General features: G+C 30.9%; 2 protein-coding genes across 2 annotated transcripts in view; both read right to left on the bottom strand.

Moving 5' to 3' along the window:
• LOC107441793 (uncharacterized) overlaps window positions 1–4,531 on the bottom strand; it is a 52,770-nt gene extending 48,239 nt beyond the window's left edge. The window contains exons 1-2 of the mRNA XM_071185817.1: window positions 4,405–4,531; window positions 3,043–3,093 (exon numbers count right to left, since the gene is read on the bottom strand). Of these exons, the coding sequence (XP_071041918.1) occupies window positions 3,043–3,066 (24 nt within the window). The 5' untranslated portion in view covers window positions 3,067–3,093; window positions 4,405–4,531. The remainder of the gene's footprint in view (window positions 1–3,042; window positions 3,094–4,404) is intronic.
• A 6,259-nt stretch (window positions 4,532–10,790) lies between these two features.
• On the bottom strand, window positions 10,791–13,124 carry LOC139426553 (uncharacterized). Its single transcript, XM_071185818.1, has 2 exons — window positions 12,972–13,124; window positions 10,791–12,884 (listed from the first exon to the last, which is right to left on the bottom strand). The coding sequence occupies exons 1-2, from the start codon at window positions 13,122–13,124 to the stop codon at window positions 10,791–10,793; spliced, it is 2,247 nt and encodes a 748-aa protein (XP_071041919.1).
• Window positions 13,125–13,669: the final 545 nt, after the last annotated feature.

The raw sequence follows: 13,669 nt of genomic DNA on the forward strand, positions 1-13,669 counted from the left end.
CATCTAAATAATATTGTCTAGGAAGGATTAGTATACTTTTTAGTAATACTATTTTAGTTCAAAGCAATTATTTATTTTTAATGTTAAATGACCTTTATAATAATGTTCAGTATTCTAGGTTTTGTTTATATGGTTATTTGAATAGCGCATCTAAATAATATTGTCTAGGAAGGATTAGTATACTTTTTAGTAATACTATTTTAGTTCAAAGCAATTATTTATTTTTAATGTTAAATGACCTTTATAATAATGTTCAGTATTCTAGGTTTTGTTTATATGGTTATTTGAATAGCGCATCTAAATAATATTGTCTAGGAAGGATTAGTATACTTTTTAGTAATACTATTTTAGTTCAAAGCAATTATTTATTTTTAATGTTATATGACCTTTATAATAATGTTCAGTATTCTAGGTTTTGCTTATATGGTTATTTGAATCGCGCATCTAAAAAATATTGTCTAGGAAGGATTAGTATACTTTTTAGTAATAATATTTTAGTTCAACGCAGTTATTTATTTTTAATGTTTCTATAAAAAGTGACGTGATTAAAAATTGAAATAAGGAACAATGTTGTGTGTAATGAAGAAATGTGTAGAGAGAATTATTACAGTCCTGCGAATTAATGAAAATATTTGTGTATCGAATGCTGCAAATCGCAATAATTGCTGTTTATTATTTTTAATAATCGGATTGATCAAGCGAATTGAGTGACATTGACCCGTTTACTCTAAACTCATATTTTTTAAGCTTAAGTACCACTGCACGGTACACATTTGCTCGGAATACCCTACACTTGTTTTTTTTAAAGTTAAGTGCTACTGCCCGGTATTCCCTACACTGTTTTAAAGTTAAATGCCACTTCCCGGAATACATTTACCCGGTATGCATTACACTGATGTTTTTTTAAGGTTAACTGCCATTGCCCGGTATAACCAAACCTAAGCTGTTTCAGCACACTCATCCGTGTCTTCAAATGCTGTTTAAAATTTCCTTCCGCATTGAAATTCGCACCGAAAGCATCACAAGCATGAAGCTAAGTTTTTAATTTGGTTTAAATTTGGTGTTACAATATCAATAATATTAGGATGATTTTTAATGGTATGCTTTCGAAAAGATTGATATGCAGAAAAGGACAGGCAGAACATTTAAGAGTGTTATTGGTTGAATTGTCCATGTTGGAAATTAAAATTACTAACTACGAACACTTGTTACTTGAAACAATAAAAAAAATTGACTTGAAGTAAAAAAAATATGAAACAAATATCAATAAATATAACAAAAAATTACCTAACATCACAATATTGGTAACTAATTTATTTTTCCTGTCTTCTCCCAGAGTTCAACGCGCGCATCTATCGTTTAATGTCATATTATGACATCGTAGAGCATTTGAATAAGGAAAACAGAAGCCAGATTCTCATTTTTCTGTAGACGCTAGTGTGATTGAAATTCTTTTTTTTTCAAAAATAAATAATTCACATTAATTTTATACTAAAATTTTTCGAAAAATGTTTGCATGTTTATAAAAGAAAAAATATTTTTTTGTTATTGTAAATTATATTTATATTTTATTTTAAATTAACTGAGAGAGCACTTCGGATCATTTAATATGCACACACATACAATAAAAATTCATAACTTTACATCATCTATTAAGTTTCATAACATTTGGCAACTGTAGACAAATATATAAAGCTGAAGCGCAAGCGAAAAAACTTCAAAAAATGTAAACCTCCGCTAACTTATTTTATTTATTTTTAAACACATAAAAATTTTAAAAAAATTAAATAAAATAAAAAAAATATTTAAAATAAAATAAATTTTTGAATTACCATGATTTTGAATTAATTTAATCAAAAAGTACAGATATAAATTTTAAATTTTAGGTGTTATATCTTACTAACTATACCAAAATGTCGGATGTTGAATGAAAAAGCTAAAAAAAAGTGGCGTATAAGTTATAAAGCTGATTTAATACAAAACTAAATTAGAACATCTAGAATAAAGCACATTTAGAATGCATAAATAGCAGAAGTTAAATAAACATTAACTCCAACACTAATTCAAAATTTAAAAAGAGGGAAACATCTTGCACAGAAGAGAATACGGATTCAAAAATTTATAATTCTTCTTCTAATAGTTCAAGCCAGCGGTTCCAAAATGTTGTTCCGGGGTACCCTAAGGTTCCGTGTAATGATTAAAATGGTTCCGAGAGTTAGAATTTTTTTAAAACCAGAAATGATTTATGTAGCCTATATTTATATTTTGATTCAATCGATAATCCATTATTTATTTAATATTTTGGTTGTTCTTACGAAATTATTAAAAATAAAATGCCGGAAGAAATGGCTTAATTTATATTAAAAGAATTAAAATATTTTTTAACAAAACAATTTTTTTAACAACAATTCTTGAAAAAATTATGAAAAGGACTTGTATTATGTTAATTATGTAAAGGACCCAACGTGCTTCTTAAGTCAAAATAAAATGATTAAATTAGCTAATAAAAAGTATGTTTATCTAATTTTTGACAGTTCTTTTTTGACCTTGAATTCAACGAAATTGAATCCACTTTATGTATATGCGCCAAAAACAAATTCTTACAGAAACTATATGTAGCTAAACTATATATAGCTAAACTATATATAACTAAACTATATGTATAAGATTCAGAAGCGTGAATTCAACTATGTGATATAAAACTTATTAAGATTATATGATAAAAAGATGAAAAATACTTATTCCTTTTATTATTGAAAATAATGAAGTATTTTATTAGTAAATAGGCGGACAAATGTCTTTATATACTTTGTTTATTAAGTCGGAGTTTTACTGAAATAAGGTCGATCATTTAGGGTTCCACAGCCGAAAAAAGTTGGAAATAATTGATTTAAGTTATATTGTCTTGAAAAAATTCCTAAACTGTTATACAATAACTCAACAAATACCAGTAAATTCACTGAAATATCTACTTATTATTTTCCCCTTAAACTCTGAAATGTAAAAACAAACTAAATTTAAAAAATCAACTAAGCAACTTACCGGTCTCACAACTTGAGATGTCATTGCTTCGAGGAACTAATAATCGATAATCTAAAGAGAAGCCAAAATTTTATTTAACATCGCCTAAAAAATTACATAGTTTACAAAAAACTAAATAAATAAAAAACATCGCTATCTAGCAGAGAAACAAATGTTAAGTTCAAATCACATTAAATTAAGTTGGCTAGTTCTATATGTTAAATCTTAAATAATATTTTCGATTTAGTTACTTAATTTTTATAAAAATGTCATTAAATTTTTTTGAAATTTACTAAAATAAAAATGTTTTATTGGCAAATACGAATTAAAATGTTGTTTCTCTTTTTCATAAAGGTGCAGGATACCATATAGTCAGTAGAAACCGTATATTCCATTAACATTAATTTCTATAAACGTTAATCAAATAAAAACAAAGAAAAGTTAAAAAACTCAAACATAAAGTGTATTCACAGACAAAATAAACTTCTACCATCAAATAATGCACATATTTCAAAACTTAACTACATCAATCAAATGAACGAAAAATTGCTTACAATTCTCAAAACATATTATATCCATAGATTATTTGTTTTAGTTGCAAATTTTAAAATACTCATTACGAACAACATTTTTGGTTTTAACTCGCATTACTCGAAAATAGTTACCTTTACCAATAAAGCATTCCATGGCTAATAGCAGAAAGAATTTTCTTCCTTGATAACAGCCATGTCCCCTATTTTTACATTCTGTTTAACCAAATTCATTTACTTCTTTAAATCATGTACTCAATTAGTTGTAGCATTAAGCATACGACTTTCTTAAATTAAATTTCTCAGGAACTATTCGACCGATTTCGCTCAAATTTGGTCATGTAAAACTACATTTTTTAAAAAAACAAAAAAAGCTTTATTCGTTGCAATTCAAACATTTTTCGACTAGTAATAAATAAAATAATAAAAAATAATAAATATTCATTAAAAATGATTTCTTGCATGATCTTTGGATAAACGAATTTTATAATTGCGTGCAAAAATTTTCAATTAGCTTAAAAAAATTCTTTTTTTACAAATCTTTTTTTGCCTTCCCTTCTTTTGAATATTTAGTTACACTATTAACATATTCTTTTCATTTTTCGTTCATTAAAATTATGCGAAAACAATTTTTTACTATTAAAAAAATAATTATTTAAAAAAAATCTCTTAAAAAATCTATTTAAATTCTTAAAATCCACTGATTGAGAATAAAGCGTTAATTTTAGTTTTTAACAAAATTCAAGTCAACAATGTTTTTTGTTTAGTTAAAAAGCATTCTTACTTTTAATTCATGCAACATTTTTATTTCAAAAATTAGCATTATAGAATATTTGGAAAAATACCTACTTACCAAGAAAAAATACTTAAAAAAAAAGAAAGAAAGGTAGTTGCAATGGCGAAAGCTATTCTAATAAAATTATTCTGAATGATATCTGAACGGTCCGAAGAAGCGGGTAATCCCCGATTTCACTTTTATCTTCTTCAAGATAGAGACGTTGTACCTTGTTTGGCGAGTTTATCAATGTAATTTTGGCGAACTTTAAAAAGATACTTCGTTTGTAAACGTTTTTTGTTGTTGTTGGTATTTTGAGATTTTGAGGATAAAATTCGAAAACACAGAAGGAACGATAAAAAATATGTATGTTTCAGTTATACGTCAGGTTTATAAATATATATATATATAATTACGAAGATCACTCTGAAATTTTTTTGACTTACGAACAGACGATAATTAACAGTTTAATTTGAAAATACAACCGAATTTAGCATAACAGACGATTTTTTAATGATTTAAGTTTTAGATTGTTTAGCGTCGAATAAATTTCAGAGGAGAAAATGGAGCTGACGCGAGAACATTATCGTGCTATGATTTTCTATTATTGTAAAGTGGGATTAAATGAAGAAGAATGCTTCCAACGGCTTCAATTAGCATTTAAAAATAAATGTGCATTTCATGCTACTATATTCAAATGGTTTACAGAATTTCTCGGAGTTCACAATTCACTTCAAGAAGATCGGAGTAATCTGGGATACGGAATAAGTAAATGGATAATGATCTCTGTACATACCAAATGATATTGAAGGAACTTAACGTTGCATCCACATCTATTTATAAAACTATCCACGAAGAATTAAATATGAAAAAGGATTGAAGACAGTAACAACAAGCTGTTACACCCCCGTATATCTTCTGGAAATTCTCCAGGAGTGAATGTTAGACGACTTATACATCTTATACATGACAATGAAGACTTATACATGACAATGCATCTTCTCATTCAGCATGCCTAACATTTGAGTTTCAGGATCAAAAACACAATAAAGTGAATATTTACTATATGGATTAAGTGAATGTATAGAATATTTACCTTTCACGCCGGCTGTAGCTATATGTGACTTTGGCTATCTTTTAATCTATAAAAGAACTTAAAAGGACGTCGTTTTCATTCCGAAGAAGCTATTGATTTTGGTATAATTGAATTTTTTTCATCGATTTCAAGAAATGAATTGTTTGAAGCATTTAATCTTTAGAAAATTTGACTATAAAAGTGCATTGATGGTGGACTCCTGAAATTTCGTAAGTATAACTTTAAGAACCAACATGTATCTTAAAAAATTAAGACTAACCCTCGTATATCTGTATAAAAACAGACTATACTCAATAATTTTTTATTTTACTTATTTATTTATTACTATTATTATTTTTTTCGAATATAGGCAAACATTCTAACAATTACGGAATTAAATTAAAATAACCCTATCACAACATATGAATAACTTAAACAGATATATATATATATATATATATATATATATATATATATATACAGTCAAATAAACAACTGACCATGTTTTTCAAATTCAGAAGAAAATTTTATGCAAATTCAATTTGTTATAAAAAAAAATTTATTCTAGTTCGCTATCACACAAGAAAAAATATTTCGCCAAAACCTCAGATGTTGAAGAGTTAGATTAAGGGCGGTACGACTTTTTTAGTCGAATTTTCATACAGTAAAGATCCACTGGAGTTGTATAAAAGCGTGGAAACACATAGATATCAACTCTATTAAAACAGCACACCAAGTTGAAAAAGAATATAAGGTCTGGGAGAAGTTTAAAAGCGTTTTCTATATCTTAATAATTGAGAATATGGAAGCATTTTAGAAAATCAGAAAAATTATTAAAAACATAATTTTTAGTCTTTTATAGTAAAGTATTCTCGCAACAGCAAATTGTGGAACTGGGGGAGGGGGTTATGGACGCTAAGGATCCACAATTTCCTTATAAACGACATGCTTGGGGCAATGTAGTCATCATTGCGCACAGGCCGTCTTTACTTTCTAAACAATTATGGGTTGAGAGAAAGATGGGTGGGCTTCAAACCGCTACTAGAGAATGAACCCCAGTTTTCAGAATGATTTAGTGCCGTAACAACAGAGCCATCACAACTGGTTTTTAGACTTATAGTTGTATTAGAATGAGAAAAAAAATCTTCATCGTTTATTATTTTGATCCACAGCTCCTAATATTGGCATTTTTTAAATCCATTCTGGACTAATGTTGAAAGAAAATCACAAAAATGCAACACTTTAAAATAATACAAAAATTACATTCATGAAAAAAGTGACAAGGCATTTAAGCTAAGATTCATATGATATTTTCGAATGCTCCCTACCACTTGATTAATAAAATATCAAATTATTGTTTAATTTGAGATTAAGAATCCGCGTAATTTATTATAGGGAAAACTAATGTCTTATTTCGATTCTCTAGCAAAAGTTATAAATATTTTTGACTTTAATTGTGATTTCACCGTCTATCTGAGAAAGTCATTATTATACAATATAAAACTATGCAACTACTTAAAAACAAATAATATCAAAATTGTTAAATATCGAAACTTGCTCATTATTTATTCATATAAATTTTGTGAATTTGGAAGAAAGAAGTTGAGAAATGCCTTACCTAAAACACTTGAGCTTTTAGATTTGAATGGAATTATCACTTTCTGATTGAACGTGCAACTTATCTTTTTGAATTTATCGTTTCCTCTTTGTAAACTTTATCAAAAGCGAAACCTTGGAATTACTCAGTATCGTTTTAACGTACACCATTTTTGAAACTTCCGCTTTCGCTACTTATTATGTTAATATTTTTGCAAAGAAAATATTAATCAAATTCCATTTGTACACGCGATTTATAATAAATACTAAGCGAATGTTGTAGCATAACTTTAGGCTGCATATGGCACTTGAAAATAATGTTAAATTCGTATTGAAATCCCTTATGTTATTTTTTTTTAATTCTAAAAGATATTTCTATCAATATTAATAAAAATTCAAAATCAATTCAAAATGTAAATAAAAAATTCGAGATGTGTTCAAAATTGAAGTTTTAGAAAATAAAAGGGTGAACTAGATTAGTAGCATAACAGATATATATTAGATATATTATTATCTCACACTATAATAATATGGATACATCATTGGATAATAAGATAATGATGATAATTTTGTTTATAGAGAAAGATATTTATTTAGTACTTTATACGTTATAAAAAGTTCTAATCAAAATCCTTCTATCTCAAACAACAAGGTATGATTAAGTATGCATAAATTAAATTTTTTTAATTATTCCAAATATTTGTATTGAAAAATTCTACGTTGTGTATATACATATACACTCTCTCAATATTCGATTCATAATTATAATTTTTTTCTTTACAACTTTGTATGCATACAGAATGATTAACCATCTTATACAACATATCAGTCATCATACATGAACTGTTGGTAAGCTTGCCGTATGAGAGAATGGAATAAAATTTTGTGTAAAAGGTATGCAAAAATAATTATCCAGCTGTTGTGACATAATTTGAGTAATTTGTTTAATTGTTGTATTAGAATTTTATCATCAAAACTTGATTTTTTACAAACGGTGCTAGACAAAGACGAAGATAGCAAGATGTAGCGTAAAAAATATGCGTATTCCCCTTCCCTTCCCGATGTTGTCTATCGTGAAAGCGCGTTCACTTCAATAAACTATAGTTGGGTACTGATTCGATTATTAGAATCACCAATTTACAAATGATTTGAATCAAGCTGAATCAGTGATTTGAATCCTGATTCAAGATTTCTTGATTAAATACGAATGAAAACTCACCGAGAATGACTCACTGAGATCTTGATTCAATCAATAAGTGATTCGAATTCGCTAAGTAAACTGATTCTATTCTTTCAAATCACTTTGACGGTTCTTTTCGTTCAAATCTACACTAGACCCAATAACTACGCTTTAAATGTTTTAACTGCACTAATTGTAACTGTTATTGATTGCGGTTACAGAGTAAGTCAAGAGTTAAAATTATTAATATATTTTAATTTAATGTGATTAGTAAAAATGAATATGCTTAAAGATATTACAAAGTAATAGAAAACAAATTTTAAGTACTGCTTGACAGCCTTCCTACGCTTTATAAAAGAAAAACACACGCTCACTAAAAGCGAAAAACTGTAATAAACTTTAAATTTTAATATAAAATTGCAAATATGTACAATGTTTTATTCCAATTACACAAAAGTGCGAATGTTTATATTTTCAAAGTTATATAAATTCAAATGCAAATATATAATAAGCTACAAATTCAAAATATTTTATAAAAATAATTCATTCTTCATTTGTAAGTAATTACAAATGCTGTTACTACTTTTAATAAAATGTCGTAAAAGTTGAAGAAAACGTATAATAGAGCGATTTCTCCAAATTATGTTCGAAAACATTATTCCTGACGGAGTAGTTCAAAGAAAGAGATGCCTAAGGCAGTGAATTGAGTAAATTAACTACAGCGGCATTTATTTCTATAAAACAATTGGTTCGATTAAATTACGTTAGCTTAGAACTGCCATTAAATGGATTCTGTAACAGAAAATAAATGTTTAGTAGGTACTTTAATTGCGGCAAAGAATACCTAGATCATTATGATCTAGTGCCATCAAACATTACCTAAGAGCAATGATAGCTTTTATTGTTGTTTAAAGATTAAAGTTATTTTATGATAATTGTTCCGAATCATTTTAATGATAGTTCTTGTATATTTGTAAGTAATAATGGTAAGTTTGGTCTCAATTTTATTTCCTAAGTAATTCCTATCTGATTAATATTCTCCGACTTCTTTTACTAGATGTTTAATACATTTTCGTGCGAGTATTTTTTACGTTAAATCGACTAAGCCAATTTCGAGTTCATAGGATATATAGTTTAAAACAGGGCATGACTAGCAAGTATGAAATTTTTGTTCACCACATTGTTTTCTCAGAATTTTTTTAACACGTACAGTGCAAAGTCATTTTTAGAGATCAAATCCCCACAAGGAGGAGATTTCCGTATCGTGATCTGTAGCAGAATAATCGCCAAGTCATGACAACTTCCGGGCAGCGACCCGCGAAAAAAATCACAGAAAGGGAGCAACTTGAAAGGAATAACTCGCAGCCATCTCCGGGCAAACAGTTACATGTTTGGCGATTGCAGTTGGCGCAACAGATCGCAATACAGAAATTCCCCTCCCCCCTTATTCACTTATTGCAAAATAATAGAAATAATATTAACTTGAATTAGGGTTGCCATATTGTTTCAATGATTCCTTTATTATCCTTATATCAGTAAGTTATAAAATTACACTGTTAAAAAATAACTGTAAATTCTACAGAAGAAAAACATGTTTTTCATAGAAAAAAACTGTTTAAAGAAAAAAAAAGTTTTTTTTTCTGCTTTTATCCGATGTTTACGCAACTTAAAAAATTGTCTTTCTTTTAACAGATTTTTTCTGTATATTTAACGAATTATTGCTATTTTGTTGACAAAACGGTTTTTTTTTTCATTCTAATCATAAACACATTAAAACAGTCAGTTTAAATTCTAGTTTTTTCCATGAAATTATGCTTAACGTACTGCATTTTTTTCAAATCATTTTGCGATTATTTTCAATACTTGCTCTTGTTTTTCTGGAATTATTATATGGTTTTGACCATTATATAAATAAAGCAGCTATTTGATTGTCAGATTCATACTCTGCCTGATTATTATATTTCCTTAGATATAATTTCTTAACTTTGATTTTTTGGTAAGTTAAGTTACAAGTTACCAAGTATACGATTGGGCCACTATCGTTCTAAACGATTTTACATTTAAATACTATTTTAATAAGACTTTTAAGATAAAAACAGTTCTTGAGTTATGAAAGAGACAGACACACAGACAAACTCTTCAGGAAGGTAAATTATAGTGCAAATAAGGAAAAACTACCCAAGAGGAAATAGATTTAGTTAGATGAAATGGGAGAAACCTTTTTGTTTTTCAAAATAAAATATCAAAGATTAAAACAATTTTCGAACAGTTTATAATTACAATCTGGCATAAATAATAGCATTAATTTTCATGCTATCTAGTTTATCATTTTTAATTAAGCGAAAACTGAAAATCAACAATTGAGAGAAAAGATTAGTTTATACAATATACAAATAGTTAACGCAATATTTTATTTAAATGAGTGTAGTAGAACCTAATTTTATAATTTTAGAAAAAATTGATAAAGTAGCATAATCAAATTTTATTGATAGTATTAAATTAGCAAATCGCATACTAAACATACATAGACTGTAGATAGACTTAGAGGTTGGGCAGCTCTGACGAGCAGGGCGCGTCGGCCAGAGGTCTATTGTACACAAACCCTAGTCGTGATTAGCAAGAAAGCCCTATAGCTGAAATAAAGTTCAGCAAGCACCTTACAGGAGCATCTTGCAGTTCCCATGCATTGACGCAATGCTGCCCTAGATGCTCAAATCTTTGAGCAGAATAGACATCACAATCACAAAGTATGTGTCGTGATGTCTCTTCTTCTAGATGACATCCCCGACAAAGAGAATTGGATTCTATTCCCATAATGTTTAGGTGTCTCCTGAGGATACAGTGACCAGTAAGAAGACCTATGATCTTCCTTATACTGTTTCTATTAAGCTTTAAGAGCTCCTTTTGACGTACACTAGGACAGTCTCGATTCAGCTCCTTAGCTTGTCTCTGACCGTCAGCAGCGCGCCACTGCTCATGGGCGATCTTGCCGTAGAGCTTGAATATGGTTGCCCTAAATGAGGAGGGAGAAATTCCCAGCGCAGGTTCAGGGCCCCAGAAAATTGCATTAGAGCCAGCCCGTGCTGCTTCGTCAGCTAGCTCATTTCCACCGATACCCATATGTCCTGGTACCCAATGCAGGGATACCTTGTTATGAGCGGACAGGTCACAGAGGACCGAGAAGCATTCCCACACTAACAAAGAGGTGAATTTACACCTTGACAGTGATAGGAGAGCAGCCTGACTGTCAGAACAGATGCGGATAGTCGTATTTTGATATCCTTTGTCTATGCATAACTTGCAGCACAAGATAATGGCATAGACCTCAGCCTGAAAAACGGTGGCATAATTTCCCAGGGGAAAGTGAAGTTTGGTACCATCATTGGAGCAGTAAATTCCTGCTCCTGATTTGGCACCAATCTTTGAACCATCAGTGTACCATATCAGGCATTTGCCTTTAAGCCACCGAGGAGAATTAAACCATTCATCTCTAGTAGGAAAATGGATCTTGAAGGGCTTGTGAAAAGCGTATCTTAGTGACATATAATCACTAGGCATAATAAAAGAGGATAAATCCTTCACTTGTGAAACAAGATGTCCCCATGACAAGTGTTTGGAATTCTCTTTCCATAGGCCAAGGTACATAAGACGCTTTACGCCTGTCTGAGCTTCAACTTCAATGCGTAAGTTCAATGGAAGAAGCCCAAGTAAGCTCTCTAGAGCAGCTGTAGGAGTGGTCCTGAGACAGCCTGACAGGGCTACACAGACCATTCTTTGTAGTCTGTTAAGATTAGACCTTGCAGAGCTCAATCTAGTCCTTGACCACCAGACGATTGCGCCATAAGTGATGATAGGACTAATAATCATTGAGTATATCCAGTAGACTATTTTGGGGGACAATCCCCATGTTCTACCAATAGCATTTCTACAAGACCAGAAAATTTTTCTGGCCCTGTTGGTGCAGTATTCAAGTTGAAGACCCCAATTTAGTTTGGAGTCAAAATAAACCCCGAGAAACTTGACTTTCTCCGTGAGTTCCAATTTATGGTCCAGGTAGTATACATTACCTAGATCAAGTTGCCTTTTTCGTGTGAAGGCTACATAACTTACCTTGGATGGATTGACAGATAAGCTTGATTCAGAGCACCATCTAGCTACTTCTAGGAGTGCATTATTCATGATATCAGAGACTGTTTTTCCATGTTTGCCTCTGACAACAATAACACCGTCACCAGCGTACCCGATACAGGGAATGCCAAGAGAAGTTAACCGAACTAACAAGGAGTCCATTACCATACACCATAGGATAAGGGACAGAACCCCTCCCTGGGGGCATCCTACCGTTGCATACGCTTTCATGCTTGCACCCAACAAAGAGGAACAAACATACCTAGAGGATAGCAAATTCGCTATCCACCTGGTAATTATTGAGCTTATGCCTCTGTTCCTAAGTGCATTGATGATAGTCTCAAGAGGGACTTTATCAAACGCACCTTCAATATCAATGAATACCGCGAGAGCCATCTCCTTATCTGTGATAGATTGCAGGTAGAAGAGCTCATACAGAGCGGTGTCTGTAGACTTGCCTGGTTGATAGGCATGATGCTGTGCGGAGGACAGGGGCCTTTCTATGAGCAAAGTGTCTCTGAAGTGTCTGTCAATTAGCTTTTCGATCGCTTTCAACAGACAGAAGTGAGGCTGATTGGTCTGAATGATTTAGCCTCAAAGTAATTCTCCTTACCTGGTTTTGGTATGAAAATCACCCTGGTATTCCTCCAAGAGAGATGTATATACCCAAATGCTATACAGGATCGAAAAATCCTTCATAGAATAGGTGCCAGTGTATTCACCAAGCATCATTGGTATGATGTCTTCCATGCCTGGTGACTTGTAGGGCTTAAACGACTTCTCATAGGACCATTCAACCTTCTCATAGGAGACCACCATCTTGGCGGCCTCCTAGTCATTCCTACTACAAGTAGTTGTGGTAATAATATGTAGACTTTCATTCTTCACAGGATGAGATCCAGGGAAGTGTGCTTCAAATAGTTCTCCAAGAGCCTCTTCCCCTGATTCACTGTATCTTCCGTTTGTAAGACGGATCGCATTTAAACTGCAATTAAAGTCTTTGGTAAGAATTTTTGCAATCTTTGCGATGGTAGAAGTAGTGTTAATACCATCGCAGAAAGTCTGCCATGAGCGACGTTTAGATGCTCTGATTGCCTTGTTATAAGCAGTTAGAGCGTTTCTGTAGGACTGCCATTCACCAGATTTCTTTGCTCTGTTAAATAACTTCCTACATTTCTTACGTAATTTACTAAGCTCAGAAGACCACCAAGGAACTCTCCTTGGGGAGCTAGTAGACGTAACCTGACAAGAAATATGATATGAATCGAGTATGATCTGTTGCACTTGGTCAACAGTCCACTCCACATCATTAACATTATTGTATTTACCAGAGAAGCTCCCCATCTTCCTCTCCAGAACTGCTC

The sequence above is a fragment of the Parasteatoda tepidariorum genome, chromosome 9 (assembly GCF_043381705.1).
Source record: "Parasteatoda tepidariorum isolate YZ-2023 chromosome 9, CAS_Ptep_4.0, whole genome shotgun sequence".
NCBI classification, from domain to species: domain Eukaryota; kingdom Metazoa; phylum Arthropoda; class Arachnida; order Araneae; family Theridiidae; genus Parasteatoda; species Parasteatoda tepidariorum.

Excerpts from the sequence above, each read along its gene's own strand:
- LOC139426553 (XM_071185818.1), bottom strand. The coding sequence starts at position 13,124 with ATGGTGGTCTCCTATGAGAAGGTTGAATGGTCCTATGAGAAGTCGTTT. Across the intron at positions 12,885-12,971 it reads CGATCCTGTATAGCATTTGG|ACCAATCAGCCTCACTTCTG; the intron begins GTATATACATCT and ends TAAATCATTCAG.